Source organism: Scleropages formosus, chromosome 22 (genome assembly GCF_900964775.1).
Source record: "Scleropages formosus chromosome 22, fSclFor1.1, whole genome shotgun sequence".
NCBI classification, from domain to species: Eukaryota; Metazoa; Chordata; class Actinopteri; order Osteoglossiformes; family Osteoglossidae; genus Scleropages; species Scleropages formosus.
In genome coordinates this window covers 15,091,850-15,107,906 of record NC_041827.1, presented here as the reverse complement: position 1 = coordinate 15,107,906, position 16,057 = coordinate 15,091,850, and the positions used below count along the sequence as shown (strand labels likewise).

The 16,057-nt window shown below is 40.1% G+C and overlaps 1 protein-coding gene across 1 annotated transcript; it reads left to right on the top strand.

Annotated features, from left to right (window-relative positions):
• The first annotated feature begins 2,948 nt into the window (after positions 1-2,948).
• Positions 2,949-15,881, top strand: tgm8 (transglutaminase 8). Its single transcript, XM_018742261.2, has 13 exons — positions 2,949-3,249; positions 8,097-8,264; positions 8,591-8,824; positions 10,348-10,466; positions 10,741-10,869; positions 11,445-11,622; positions 11,992-12,124; positions 12,208-12,317; positions 12,650-12,892; positions 13,091-13,387; positions 14,133-14,296; positions 14,759-14,892; positions 15,740-15,881. The coding sequence occupies exons 1-13, from the start codon at positions 2,949-2,951 to the stop codon at positions 15,879-15,881; spliced, it is 2,352 nt and encodes a 783-aa protein (XP_018597777.2).
• Positions 15,882-16,057: the final 176 nt, after the last annotated feature.

The window sequence follows — 16,057 nt, the reverse complement described above, 5'->3', positions numbered from 1 at the left end:
TACTTACTCTATATTTCTCCAGTAAAAATTACCCAGTTGAATAAATGGGCAAATACTTGTGAGTAACAATGTTGTAAGTCACTTCAGAGAAAAGCTTCAGCTAAATGAGTGAATGTGTCTGCTGCACTATTCACTGGTGTGTACAGGTTCGACACTATTTGTTCATTTCCGTATCATTCAGCAGAGGACTGCAGCGTTCGGGCCGGCGGTGCAAATTCTTCTCAGCACCACACCTACGACCAACAGCCATCATCACCCCACTTTGTTAGGACAGATTGTTACCAAATCCAAAACACACAGTTATTACAAACAGTAGGTTATGATCTGACATATGTGGTACCCCCAATGGCACTGCCAACACCACCTGAGATGTTCTGCTCATGACAAGGTGTCCTGTTTATAGCTAGTTTTTTGCATTTCTCACATTCAACTAGGTATAGTTGCTTTTTAGCCACTGATAAAAGGGTCAGATAACAACCTTTCAAAATATGTGAAACATGCAAGTCTGTTGAATCTGTAATGTTGCACTTGTCAAAGTTCATGGATGTTCTCCACAATTCGTGTATATTTACAGTATATACAGTATATACATATATAAATTCTCTCTTTCTATTATTAAATATTGTAATAATTGTTCTAATATCTAAACATTGTAGTAACATTTATTATCTTTCTATGTTTCTCTATTAAAAATACTGTAGTTACATTTCTTCTTCTTCTTCTTCTTCTTCTTCTTCTTCTTCTTATTATTATTATTATTATTATTATTATTATTACTACATTGTATTATTATCCGATATTCGATCCCCTGTTACCCTTCATTGTTGAAGTGGATGCTTCAACTGTCAGCGTAGGGGCGGTTCTTTGACAGAGATAGGGGACCCCTGCAAAGCTCTACCCATGTGCATACTTGTTCCATAAGCTGTTGCCCACTGAATGCAATTACGACGTCGGGAATTGGGAGTTACTGGCCATTAAGCTGGCGTTAGGGGAATGGAGGCATTGATTGGAGGGGTCATTCACCCTTTCTTGGTCCTTACAGACCACCGGAACCTGGAATACCTAAGAACTGCTCGGAGACAAAACCCTGGATAGGCCCGGTGGGCTCTCTTTTTCACCAGGTTCCAGTTCAACGTGTCATATCGCCTGGGCTCCAAAAACAGCAAGGTTGATGCCTTATCCAGGCTGTACGGCAAGGATCCAACCCCTGCGTTCTAATCTGTTGTATAGATTACATTTGCTCATGAAGACAAATGCTCAGAAACCAGTGTCTCATAAACATGGGAATGGGTGTCTCACACTGTCAACTTTTTTAAATAAAAAAGAAACAGCTTGTAGAATGGACCCTTAAATGTATTATTAGTGTATACTCAATTGTGCAAGATGTGTGCAAAAATCACTCTATTCTTGAAGTAGTTGTCTGTCAGTTGCTGTAATGTACTGCGGACAATACTTCTGTGACAGCTGTCACACCAGAGTGTACGTGAAGCTCTGCAGTAAACTGCTTCCAGTGTAAAACCAGATATCCAAAAAGTTGGCTCATGCTACGTCGCACCCATGAAGACATTTTTGCCTTAAGCAGTCGTGACATTTCCTTGTGAAACATTCACTTTACAAATGCGGTTACGCACCCACTTCATAGAAAACATGCTGACTTCACGAAAAGCACTTTATGAGCCTTGCTTACCTGGAAAACGGTTGCATGCTATGCTTCTAGTCATTTAAATGTGAAAATCACACAACTGTCACAAAACATAAACCATATTCTGAGATCCGATGTGAATGAATGAATGAGCCTAGTTTCACTAAACATGACACTGGATTAAAAAACTATTGTCAGGAAATGCATTTCATAATTATATTACTTAATAACTTGTCACTTTTACCTACATTCAATCATTTAGCTGACGCTTTCCTCCAAAGCGACTTCCAATGTACCATGTCATAATCAACAGAAGCTGAATAATACATATGTTTGTCCACTTTTTAACAGGTTAGGTTCTGCAGAAACCCCAGACAAAGCTATAGTGCAGACTGTATGGCAGCATCAAATCCCACACCATCAGGCTGCAGGACCACTTCTTCTCACGGGCCATCAGACTATCGAACTGAAACAAATAACTAATAACGCCGCCACCACATGCGCTACTCACTCCACCTCCCATGCGCTACGCTTCCCACCAACACTGGATCTTATCATATGCTCTATATTTTATTATGTGAATATTGTACACACTGTAAATATTGTACGGACATTTATTGTGTATATTGTACTTGTATATATATTTTTTTTGCAGTCTGTATATTTCTGTAAGTTATGCCGAATAGCTGTGGAGAATGCACCTAAGAATTTCACCAGCTGTACACAAAGTGATTTAATTTGATTTGATTTAATTTGATCAGGAAAGATCCTGCGATTAAACATTACCTACGATACTGGAATGAAACCAAATCACCGATTGCACAGGATTTCAATGCAAATGATTAGTGAAGCTTCTGTGGAAACAAGCAGAGAAAACAGGTTTGTGTTCACCCTGACATTTATCATTACAAGCATTCAGCAATATGTATGAATTTAAAATGAATGTGTGCTTTGCATGTAGGGCAATGGGTGACATAGTGGTTCGAGCTACTACTTTTGGACCTAAGGGTTGCAGATTTGAGCCCACCTCCAGCTGTAGCACTCTTGATCAAGGTACTTACTCTATATTTCTCCAGTAAAAATTACCCAGTGGAATAAATGGGCAAATAATTGTGAGTGACTTAATGTTGTAAGTCACTTCAGAGAAAAGCTTCAGCTAAATGAGTGAATGTGTCTGCTGCACTATTCACTGGTGTGTACAGGTTCGACACTATTTGTTCATTTCCGTATCATTCAGTATTCAACTCAATCATTTACCTGACACTTTTGGTTTTTTTATGCAGTGCCATCTGAGGGCTCCAAGATCATGAGCATTCAATATTGGCTTGCATGCTTTTTGTACAAGAAAACTTATAAAGCCAATCTTGCCAACTGGAGACCCCTCAAGACGCTTTGCATTGATGCAAAGATTATCGCGAAGGTCCTGACCGAGTGCCTGAAGAAGGTAATGGCCGACCTGGTCCATCGTGACCAGACGTGCAGAGTGTCTAGACGTTCTGCCCTCTGTCTGCTCTCCCCGCTCCTCTGTGCTCTTTACATCGAGCTGCTGGTGGCCACCATGCATGCCCACCCAGGAATCGATGGCCTGCTCCTGCTGGGGGGTGGCGGTGAGGTGGTGAAGGTGGTCTAGTACGTGTACGACACTATGCTTGGATCGGTCGCTTGGTCGGACACTTGGCCTAGTTCGGGCGTGCCTCTGGTGTAGCGCTGAACCTCAGCAAGTCTCTTATCAAGTTCTTTGGTAGATGGAAAAGCAGAGAGGACCGCATTGGTGGTTTTTCCTGATGCGATGGTCCTCTCAAGGTGTTGGGGGTACACTGCCTTTCGGAAGGTGCCACCAGGGTCAATTGGGAAGAATGCCTCCCCAAAGCCAGACAGAAAGTGGGTTTGTGACAGACCAGGTCCCGCTCCTTGATTGGGAAAACGCTGGTGCTTTTAAAGCACAGAGGGTCTCGGTTCTGGCTCTGCTGTGGTGGAACGACCTCCCCCTCTCACTCAGAACCGAATCGTTGAAACTCTGTCCACATTTAGAAAGGGTCTGAAAACTCACGTCTTCCAGACTCGCTTCGCCCATGATCCCTTAAGTTCATGTAAGCAGAAAATGTTTATGCACCATAACTTTAAGCTCATGCCTGGATAAGCCTTTATGCACCTACTACTGTAGTGTACTATGGTGCACAGTTCTCTAGGTTCGGATGGGGCGAAGAAGGACGCATAGGCAGCGTTCATTATGAATGTTTATTGGAACACCGGCACACTAGAAAATAATGTTCTCAGTTCGAGGACCACTTTTCCTCAAGAACCTTTTCCTCAAGCCAGCCTTCCCAGCCTTCCTACTTTGCGCCCCCCAGGCTTTCGCTCTTTCTTGCTGGCAAAGACAGTCACCCCATTACATTCCCCGTAAGTCCTCCCAGTGCTTGAACACTGACTTGTATTTCACCCACAATCCAACTACTTGCAATAAAGAAATCTTCCCGCTCAGACAGACGGTAATGCGGGTTGTTATATTGTCCCCCGTCAAAAAACATAGCAGCGTTCCCACTGCTGCCTGCCCCATAACTGTCCCTGTCTCCGGCACTGCCTCAAATGTACCTCCGGTAAGGAGTGCAGGTCCTGGATGCTCAGTGCTGGTTGTTGGGGTGGGGACAGTTGATATAGCCTGCCATGATGGCGCGCTCGGGGGCCGCGGTGACCATCCCTGTCCCTTGTCTGCCCGGCTTCGGTTCTAGTCCAGCTCTTTCACACGTATGTAGCCAGGTCTGGTATATATATATATATATATATATATATATATATATATATATATATAGAAGGTTTGTAAGTATATATATGTATATATACACTACTGGTCAAAAGTTTTAGAACACACCCATTTTTCCAGTTTTTCTTGAAATTTAAGCAGTTCAAATCCAGTGAATAACCTGAAATGGTACAAAGGTAAGTGGTAAACTGCCAGAGATTTTTTTTAAAAAAAGTTAAGGTTAGCAAAAACTGAAAAATAATGTACATTTCAGAGTTACACAAAAAGGCCTTTTTCAGGGAAGAAGTAATAGGTTAACAACTTACAGCTATTTTGCAGCAATGGAAGTAAATTAAGCCTTGAAAGTTGATGCTAACAATTCCTAAAGGTGTCTCAACTTTTGCTGATTACTTACAAACCTTCTATCTGTATAAAAGCAGTGTTGGAAGAGACTGTGTTACTACATCCTCTTAAGCATACTTTGGGCAGTATTGTACTGCAGGAAGTAGTATATTGATCTCATAATAGTGAGAAAAAAAGGCAATTAAACAAAGGAGGACAGACTGTTATAATCCTTAAAAGTGTAGGTCTTTCCTTTAGAGAAATTGTGAAGAAAGCCAAGGTGTCAGTGAGTACGGTTTCCTACGCCATCAAAGGACACAGGGAGAGGTCTGGCAGACCCAAAGGCACAACAGAATCAGAAGACAAGTTTCTGAGAGTCAACAGCTTGGGTGACAGGTGGCTCACAGACAATGGCCTCAAGCACAGCTTAACACTGGTCAAAGTAAGCAAGTTTCAGTTTCAACTGTCAAGAAAAGACTTTGAGCTGCAGGTTTGACAGGTCAAGTGGCAGTAAGAAAGCCGCTGCTAAGATGGCAAAATAAGAAAAAGAGGCTTGCCTGGGCCACGAAGCACCGCCACTGGACTACTGAAGACTGGATGAAGGTCTTATGGACCGATGAATCAAAATTTGAAATCTTCAGTTTATCACACAGGATTTTTGTATGCTGTCGAGCAGGCGAAAGGATGGAACTTTCCAAACAATATTTGATTTCAATTGTAGAAAGAATGCTACGAGTTTGTTTGGCTGTTATATATGCAAAAGGTGGCTACTTTGAGTCAAAAATTTAGATTAAATTTTGTTAAACAAAACAATTCCATGATTTCTTTTTTATGTCCAATTGTCTATTTGTTCTTGCTTTAATTTCAGAGTACATTGAGCCAAACGATCAAAAACTGTGTAAATTTCAATAAAAACTGGAAAAATGCTGTTCTAAAATTTTTGACCAGTAGTGTGTGCATATAGATATATATATACACACACACACCAAATAAGTATTTATAGATTTCAATTTTAAATTTTGCATTTTTAATTTATTTTAAATATACAAAAAATTTCATCTAGAAAAAGTTGTTTATATACACACACTTCTAAACTTTGTCTAAATGAAATTGGTTTTATTTAAACAGTATCTAGGCAGTAACAGCTAAGGTTATTTCTACAGTATGTGGAGAAAACTGCATATAGAACAAAACTACAATCTGCCTCAGATTTTCTGGAATGCTGTGTCTCCTGTTTTCACTTATTTTTTTAGCATTGGCCTAGGGGTCTCACAGGTGTCATATCTTCAACACAGATCTAGTCAGGTTACCTCTTTCATACTAACAAAATAAAAATGCAGTCCTTTGGTGAGAGATGCTTGTGGGTAGCTGATTTTTTGCCTGCAAAAATTATTTTATTTTATTCATTTATGGCAGCACAGTGAGTTGTGTTGCTTTCTCACAGTGCCCAAGTGTTGTGTGAGAATGTGGGTCTGATCACCAGTCTGTGTGGCGTTTGCATGTTCTCTCCATGTCTACATGGGATCTCTCCAGGTGCTCTGGTTTCCTCCCACAGTCTAAAGAGATGCAGTTCCAGTGGATTGCTGACTCTAAATTGCCCTTAGTGTTGGAATAGATGACTGACTCTATGTGTAAGCGGCTGCCCTGTGATGGACTGGCATCCCGCCCAGGATGTACCCTCCTCAGCCTTACACCCAGTGATTCAGAGGCTCCTGTTCACCTTCTCCATGTATGTGGATGGCACGCTGATTGTGAAACACAGATTATCGCATCTTCTAGAAAGCATGTTAACAGTCATAAAGAGATTTCAAAAACAAGTTTCACAACCCTGATATTTTGCATGTTTTTGAGCCAAACCCATCTGTTGAATGCCTGCATTATCACATATATACTGGCATCACCGCTCAAGTTCCACACTCCTCGGTACAGCCACCTGAACAGAAGACCAGTAGACAGACGTAAGAGCTTCTGCCTCCAGTAACTATGGGTGAGTTACCACAACGTATCATGTGGAAAAAAGATTCAAGCAGTTTTTTTAAAATATATATCTTAATGCAGAATAATTTGCCTAGGAAAGCAATGTGCTGTATCAATCTGTGGTTTTTATAGCTGTATATTTTCTCGGAATAGAAAATGATACAACCACCTTGCTTTTGAATAGTGCTACATGAATACACACGGCTGCACAAATTTTGGAAAAAAAAAACGTTAAATAATAATGAAGTAATGATTACCATGATCAATAGCTTATTATGCTACTACTGCTAGGAACATCTGGTAGGATGGTAGTTAGAGCTGCTGCCTTTAGACCCAAAGTAACAAGTTTCCTTCCAACCTCCAGATGTAGTACCTTTGAGCAAGTTACTTTCCCTAAATTGCTCCAGTAAAATTACTCTGCAGAATAAATGAGTAAATAATAGTAAACAGCTTAACGATGTAAGCTGCTTTGGAGAAAAGTGTCAGCTACATGAATACATTTACCCAAATAAAATTGTTATATTACATTTACACACACACACACACACACACACACTATCTGAAACCGCTTACATTTATTCATTTAGCAGATGCTTTCCTCCAAAGGGACGTACATCTCATAGAAAAGACAATGTGTTCATTACATTAGCAGGAAGAGATGCAGACGTGTGGTTCTAAAGTACAGTTAGTTTGTTACTTTCCACCATATAAACCAACATACATCACACGAGTAGATGCAAAAAACTTTATTTGATATCCTGCTAATATATATTTTTTAACATTTAGAAACACATATTAAGTAGCATTGAGATGTAATTTTAATTTGTCGACCTGCTTTGTTAATTAGTAAGGGGTGTTACTGATGTTAATTAGTGCAAACTTCATACAGTTGGTCTCCTACTTATGAACTTAACTGAAATCAAGTTTGTAAATCAAATGCAGTGCAGAGCAGGACAGGGGCTCATCATCATCAATGTGCTTGCTCGCTCTGGAAAAACAAATACTAAGCCCTTGTCAAAAACAATTTATGACAGCGAAAAGTTTGTTACTCAAAAGTTTTTAATTTAGGGACCCACCGTATCCAGGTTTTGAACTGAAGGCTCGAAAAGATCAACGACAAAGTCACAAGGTGGAAACAACATCTTCTAGTTTAGTCAGGATGCTGCTGCAGCGCACATTTGCAGTGGAGAATCTGAAAATGTTAAGAATTTCGGCTATGAACTTATCTTAACAACTCTGTAGAAGTAAAAAGACGGTCTTATCCATGACAGCTACTGTATAATAATTTTACAGGAAGCTTTCTGCAAGAATGCACAAGTGATGGACCAGTCAGGTTCTCAGCAGTGTCAAATAAAGGTCAGATTGCTTAGTTTTCTTCGACCTGTTTTGTGCCAGATTTCAAGGTCGATCTGCACTGTGAGGAAAACAACAAAGCTCACAACACCGATGAAATCTCCGTAAAGCGGCTCATTGTGCGGAGGGGCAAGTCCTTCATCCTCACCTTCTGTGTGGACCTCAAAAGCTTCCAAGCACTCGACCCACTTCAGCTGGCTGTTGAGACAGGTGTCTAATATTTTTAATATACTAAAACTGTAAATTATTTTAAATTATTATTGGTCGATAGGCAGCATTCACAGCATAATGGTAACTGATGAAAGTTAAATATAGAGAAAAAATATTTTCTTTTGCGTGGCCCTCATTCCCTGCTCTGGGTTTTTGTAGAGCGGGGTATCTGGTAACCTGGGAACTATGGACACCTTGGGGGGGTCTGCAGATGGGCTTCTGATGATCTATGAAGTGCATGCTTGCTTTGAAAATAACAAAACAATAGTGTCTAAGTAAACGTCAAAATGAAATGAAAATTATTTTTCTTATCTGTAATGGTCCAGGACCCCAAGCGTCCCAGTCGTTAAAAACGAAGGCAGTATTTGAGATTCTCCCGGCGAACGCAGCTGGAATTGGCTGGAATGCCAGGGTCCAAGCGAAGAGCTCCTCTTCTGTTACTGTGGCTGTCAGCAGCCCTGAAGATGCCTGCATTGGAGAATATTCACTCTCCGTAAAACGTGGCTCCAGCAGCCGCAGCATTGGCAAGTTTGTCCTGCTCTTCAATCCTTGGTGCGAGGGTAAGTTTCACAACGGTGATCTTTTGATTTACAATTATTATATATGTATATATAGAAAATTATTATATTTAAATATATTTATATATATGTGTGTGAGACGTTAAAAGTAGTGAAGATGAACGCCTTATAAATGCTTTGGGGAGCCGAGCATCCTTTTGATATTGGATTATTGTACAAACTTTAGAAGAGTAGAATTTCAGCCTTCTGTCTGAAAAATAATTCTCATTTTATTTCCGGGCATCAGGAGTTGCACTGAGTTGAACAGACAATTCTTTAGCTTTAAATGTATGGTTCCCCAACTTATGAGTAAAACTGGGACTGAAAAGTTGTTTGTAACTTATTCTTCTCTTCACAGTCACTTTACCTGCCAATGCACGGTAAACAAAAGCATAATAATCAGAATCGGAATCAGCTTTATTGGCCAAGTATACCTGAGCATGCAAGGAAGTTGCTTCTGGTTTAGAGCAAACCTACAGTGCACATTCACTCATACAGGCTACATACGCACATACTGAACTAGACATAGACTAATACAAACACGATTACCAATAATACAGCAGACAAGAACATAGTATAATGCAGACAGAACACAACAAAATGACAGAACACAAAACCATGCAAACATAACACAACTAAATGACCAAGCATAGAAAAAAGTACGCTTTGACCTGTAACATAAAGTGACACTATAGTGCAGTGATTGTCAGTTATTTATTATTATTATTATTATTATTTTTATTTTTTATAGAGCGCTCTTCTCACGCAGTGACACAGAGCGCTTTAACACAGGCATACAGCAAGAAAAATTGATACAAACAAAGAAGACAGTCAGCTCATGGCTACCATAATGAAGAACTTATTATAGAGTTACAAGTATACTGACCACCGGGGAACAAAAGGAACAAAAACTCCCAACTTAAGGTTGAGGGAGAAAAAAACCTCTGGGGGTCCACGGGTTTAGAGAACATATTGCACATGAGTGTAATGTTGAACAAATAATAATAATAATAATAATAATAATACACACACACACACACACACATTTTCTTGTTTATAATTAAAATTGTATATTATTATTATTATTTCAGGAGTTTATTTGTGGGTTAGGCTGTGAAAACCTCAGGTATAACAAAAAATATGTTAGACTCTAATAATATCTTATTTAATTTTGTATTATCTTTCAACTGTATTAACACTGCAATAAATACTGAACATAATTTTGACCTATGCTATATTAAATTAAGACTAATTTAAAACTTTTCAGAATGAAAGTATGTGGATTCAGCAAACTCCTATTCAGTGCCAGTTGACCCATTTATCCCACATGCCTATGAACTGTATCGTGCCTTTGAATGTATTGTACAGATTACTGAAGTTTCATCACATGTTGTAAAGAAAAAATTAGACAGTAAAAAATACTGCTCTTTTATGACACTGGCGTACAAATGCTCCTTATGCACAACCACTCTAATGGCAAATATGATGACATCTAATGCACAGCTTATGGTGTTCTTCTGTGGTAGCTGATTGGACTTACCTGCCCCAGGAAAGAGAGAGACAGGAGTACGTGCTGAATGAACACGGCATCGTATATCGTGGACAAAGTAATGGGATTCAGCCTATGCCGTGGACCTTTGGCCAGGTATACTGTAGCACAGAAGTATTCTTTCAGCACGGATCAGGGAAAGTCCAAATTGTTTCTGCACTTGTATCTTCTTCTTCCTCATGTCCTTATTCCTCAGAGAAAAGTATAACTTCATCTATTTTTTGAGGATCAAGATCTTCAGACTTCATTTAAAAACGTGAAATTAGTGGAACGGTAGCCCATCTTTGGACTTGAACCTTGCCTTGTGGAATCATGATATTCTCATGTACTGTAATCGAATTTAAAATAAGAGACTGTATGCACTCTGCAGTTTGAAGAAGACGTAATGGACATCTGTCTCAGACTTCTGGATGTAAACCCAAAGTGCCTGAGGAATGCCAAAGAAGACTGCTCTGCACGCTGCAATCCCATCTATGTGAGCAGGGTCCTCAGTGCCATGGTAAGCACCTTAAGCATCACTGACAGTTTTGTGATGAGCATACATTCCTGTAAATGTTTACATTGCTACTAGTTATACATCATTAAATAGTGTACGTATTTTATAGAATTCAAATTCAAAAAACTCATGTCGGTCAACATTTTGCAGCATGAAGCCATTGATAAGTAGCTTACAGCTCTAAAAGTAAAGCAGTAAAACTACTTGAATACATTGGTCATAATAGTTCATAAATGCTATTGGGTAACTCAAGGAGCTCTGTCAAAGATGGTCTCAAAACACAACTCTTGGATCCAGTTTTCTCCAGATTTCCTAACTGCTCCATAAACTCTCATTACATCATCTGTCACTGTCACCTTTATATTTTTTTAATCAACTCCATCAGCTTAATGGGTGCTGGTAACAACAGCAGCATTAGACAAACTAACTGCTTCAGGAATTGTGTGCCTGTATCGATAACTCTTAGTGTAAAAGCACTTTTTGCTTTGAGTTTCAAATCACTTTGGAGGAAAGTGTCTACCACATGAGGAAATGTAAACGCAATGCACTGCGCTGTCCTTCTTCGATGCCTTACCTAGGTCAATGCTGCAGATGATAAAGGTGTGTTGGAGGGCAAATGGGATGGTAACTACTGCGATGGTGTGGCACCAATGTGCTGGAGTGACAGTGTGGCGATCCTGCGGAGGTGGGACCAGCGTAACTGCAACTGTGTGAAGTATGGCCAGTGCTGGGTGTTCGCTGCTGTCCTGTGCACAAGTAAGTTCTCAGCCGTACTTTGGGCTCCTCCCTCAGCTAGATCATTGGAGTGGTTACAGATTGATTATGAAATTTTCCCAGAAGTGTAGGCTTGCATTCAGTGGTCTAGCTGATATTTTACTTAGCTCTCGGCACACGCTAAGTTAATCTTGTCAGACGGATGCAATGACAACATGCAAATTCACAGAAGATTTCAGCGCTAAGCGAAGAAAGACTGACGTTGTATTCGACAGTAGAAAAATCTGTGTGCGAACAGTCCACTATACCTACAGGTCTTCAGATAAGAAGATATGTGTAACTGTGTAAAACTTTATTCACTAAGTTTAACTAAATGTTAAGATTCATGACATGTACTATATTTCATTTCAGCATTGAGGTGCCTGGGAATCCCTTGTCGAGTGGTTACCAATTTTGAGTCAGCTCATGACACTGACGGCAACCTTACAGTTGATCACTACTGTTATGACTTGGGTGTTACACCCAATGCGAAAGACAGTGTGTGGTAAGTCATCAGCTGAACTTTTCAGGCAATTCCGAAAAAAGTTTACGATTCAGATGTTTTTTTTTACCTCTGTATCGACATAGGAACTTCCATGTGTGGGTGGAGGCCTGGATGAGACGCCCTGATCTTTCTCAAAGTTCACAGTATGATGGCTGGCAGGTGGTGGACCCCACGCCTCAGGAAAGAAGTGATGGTGCAGTAACATCTGTATCTCTTTTTTAACCATTTTCCTGGGAAATAATCATTTTTGACTGTGATGCAGAATATATTTTAAGATCGTTAATAATTTTAAACTGATTTAAAGTTTTCTTGTATCATAGTATTTTTTCTTTTCGAGAAATGCTTTGTCTATCACAGAGCAGCATAAAACGCTGAAATGTGGCATTGGATAACTGTGACAGCTGTGACACTTCATATGCAGTGTTTGTGAGACTTCCAGCATGGTCATTTTTGTCATGAAACATGACAAGCCAAACCATAGTCAGAGGATCAGTGAAATACGTGTGGCGCTTCTCCCCGCATCAGGAACCTACTGCTGCGGACCAGCCCCGGTGAAGGCTATACTGGAAGGCCATACCAACCTCAAATATGATGTTCCTTTCGTCTTTGCGGAGGTCAATGCTGACATTGTCACCTGGAGGATGAACTCCGATGGCACAAAAACAAGGATGTTCTCCGACACCAAGGAAGTGGGCCAAAACATAAGCACTAAAGCAGTGGGCAGTTATGAAAGAATGGACATTACGAGAAACTATAAATACCCAGAGGGTAGGTGAGATGTTAAGGTGGCAAAAGGTTAAAAAAGATTTTGCGAGTGTTGTTTTAACGTGGGATTCCTATTGCACTTGTTTTACATCGTCAATCCATGATAAATGGAATTAGCCTTTAGTACGTTTGTGTAGCATTCTGCTTTTAACTATGTAATGGTTTAGTATTTAAAGAAAATGTTTGTTGTGTTCAACACAGGTTCAGCGAAGGAGAGGCAGGTGTTTGAAGAAGCTGTGAGAAGATGTCAAAGGCTTACTATCAGAGGTGGCATTTCAGATGTCTCTCCTGCCACTCCTGACGTTTCAGTGAAGATTGTGGAGGTCGGACAGTCGATTAATGGAAAGGACCTGGACCTGAGTCTTTCACTGCGCAGTGACCAATCCAAGCCCCTAACACTGAAGATCCAGCTCAATGCACGAGCAGTGCTTTACACTGGCTTCTCTATTTCGAATGTCTGGAGCAAAGCCTTTGAGGTGAAGCTGCTGCCAAACAAAGGTGCCTTTCCTCGTGAAGTCGAAAGTGATCTGCACACTACCAATGCAGGGCTTGCATGTTCTCCTTGCCTTCGTATGGGTTTCCTCATAAAGTCATGTTTCAGAAGCACTGGTGACTCTGTATTGCCACTAATATGGGTTTTTGCATTACATTTATTGATTTAGCTGTATTTTTTTTTCCAAAGCAACAGACACTGTGAAGGTGCTTACTATTATTTACCCATTAAAACAGCTGGGTAATTTTATGAGAGGAATTGAACATAAGTACTTTTCTCAAGGGTGCTAGAGCCAGAGCTAGAGCTAGGAATCAAACCTGTGGGGCTAAAGGCAGTAGGTCTAACCACTATGCTACCAGCTTTCCTTTTGTGTTTTTCCTCTACTGTGTTGATAACTTTAAATATTTTAATGTAGTGCATCTACCATTGTGTGCTGCCTTGGACAAAAATGTCAGCTAAGTACCAGGTGTTGAGTATTCTGATGAAATTTCAATTATGTTTTTGAGTATGGAAGAATGTGTTCTAATTTTCCTCATAAGAAGTAAGGGAAAAGGCTCTTTGTTTTGGAAATTCAGTTACAGGAACACAAAATGATCCCATTCTGTGATAATAAAAGATTTAAACAGCCTTATGTAAACAAATATCGATGTATTAATCTCATCCTTTCTTTAAACACAGTTACTGGAACAGTATGGACAAGTTGCTCGCTCCGGTTAAATGAATTCGATGTTTGCCGTTTTGTTTCTGCAGAAGAAAACCTGTTTTTCAGTATCCCTTTCTCCCAGTATGGCACTTGCCTGCATGGGGCTGATGGCATCAAGGTGACCGCAGTCGTCTCGGACATCGGGGGGAGTGAAGCAATGTATGGTGCGGAGAAAACCATTGTTCCCAAAATGCCGTCCCTCACCATCACTGTGAGTACCTCTTTCCTTTACCATTCCATCCCATCCCTTCTTTCTGCCATTCTGAATGGGAAACATTCAAAACTGCACACTGTGCTTCATCCAAATGACATTTTTCCACAAATTATGTTTGCAAGTTATCGAACTACATGCTTTTCATTTATTCCTCAGATGTACAACGCTGCATTTATACTCTATGTGCTTCTGTAGCAAATCTCCCAAAGATGGAATTTCTACAAGGGGCACTGCTATATAACTGATTTCACAGTAAATTAAGAACTGGATAAAAAACATGGAATAATTTCTCTTAAAAAGCACGAAAACACACTAAGCGTTAGTGTTAGGATTAGACAAATACAGCAACATCTGGGAAACAAAGATATGCAAAATTCGGTTTTAAAGTTGATACTGAAATGATCAGTCATTTGATAAAGCTGTTAAAAACTACTTAAATGTGTCTTACACCTCTTTCAGATCCGTGACGGCCCTAATGTGTTCATTAAGAATACTGCAGAAGTGTACTTTAAAAACTCTGTTTCTGAGCCCCTCAAAGACTGCAGCCTCACGCTCACGGGCATTGGCGTACTGAACGATGTCTTTAAAATCAGGTCAGTGCGAGTCATCTAAGTGTTTCCATACAAAAGTATGACTTATGTCCACCCATGACTTTCAATAACAGCTCATTCAGCTATGGTGAAAGGTTGGGCACAACTTAAGTGGAACGCCATTACAAGAAAGTCATAGATACATGAAGTTCGGAAATACAGCAGGTGTGTAATATGGGTCGGTACCCGTAAGATGAGCGTGCAAACTGGGCACAGAGGTGGGGCTGGATTCCGTAGCCCCGGACCTGTGAATAGAGGCAGGGTGTGAAAAGCAGCACGTCTGTAACTCAGGCCTGCAGGTTGTAGTGTCCCGACAACTTTCACTGCACCCTGTCGAAACCTAACTGATCCATGGGGGAAAGTCCTGCCTTTGCTAATTGCCTCTCTGGCATTGCTTGTGGAACTCTGGTGTTAACGTGCTGAAACACCTTGCCACCTATGAACAGAAATGTAGTGTCTTTTAGAATGTAGCACATGTAAGTTGAATAGTTGCATGGGCATTGTTTCCCTAGCATTGCGTACAGTAAAAAAAACATTTACAGCTAGTAAAACTGTTTTCCCTGAAAGTGACATTCTCTTAATATATATATTGTATATATATATATATATATATATATATATATATATATATATGAGAACTGCATAAAACAGCATACAGCTCCATGTGGAGAGGGTTACTCAAAATAGTGGTTGACCTTTGGGGAGACTGTTCTTTATAGCAACAGTTTGTGAAACTGCACTTGTGGTTTCTCCAGCTTCACTGTGCTTGACAAACTTGGATATTGCGTGAACCACATGTGTGATCAGTTTTTGTGCTGACGTATTAATATGGATATTTTTTCCCCGTTAGCATCCCATTCCTGCCACCAGGGCGTGATATTAAAGAACTGGTGCCCTTCCAGCCGTACAGAACTGGATTCCGGCAGCTGGTGGCCAACTTCAACTGCAATTTGTTCCACATTAAGTCAGCCTGTAACATTTATGTGTCTTAAGTGTGAGCGGTTAGAGGGCAGTTGAAAACAAATGATTTTCATATACAGTAAGGTGTTGTATGCTTGATCACTAGGTTTGATTCATTTTAATTCGAGGCAGATAACGTATGTTTTTCAATAATTAACAGAGATTGGGTTTGGGTTCTATATATGAAATCAGCATGACATGTATTGCT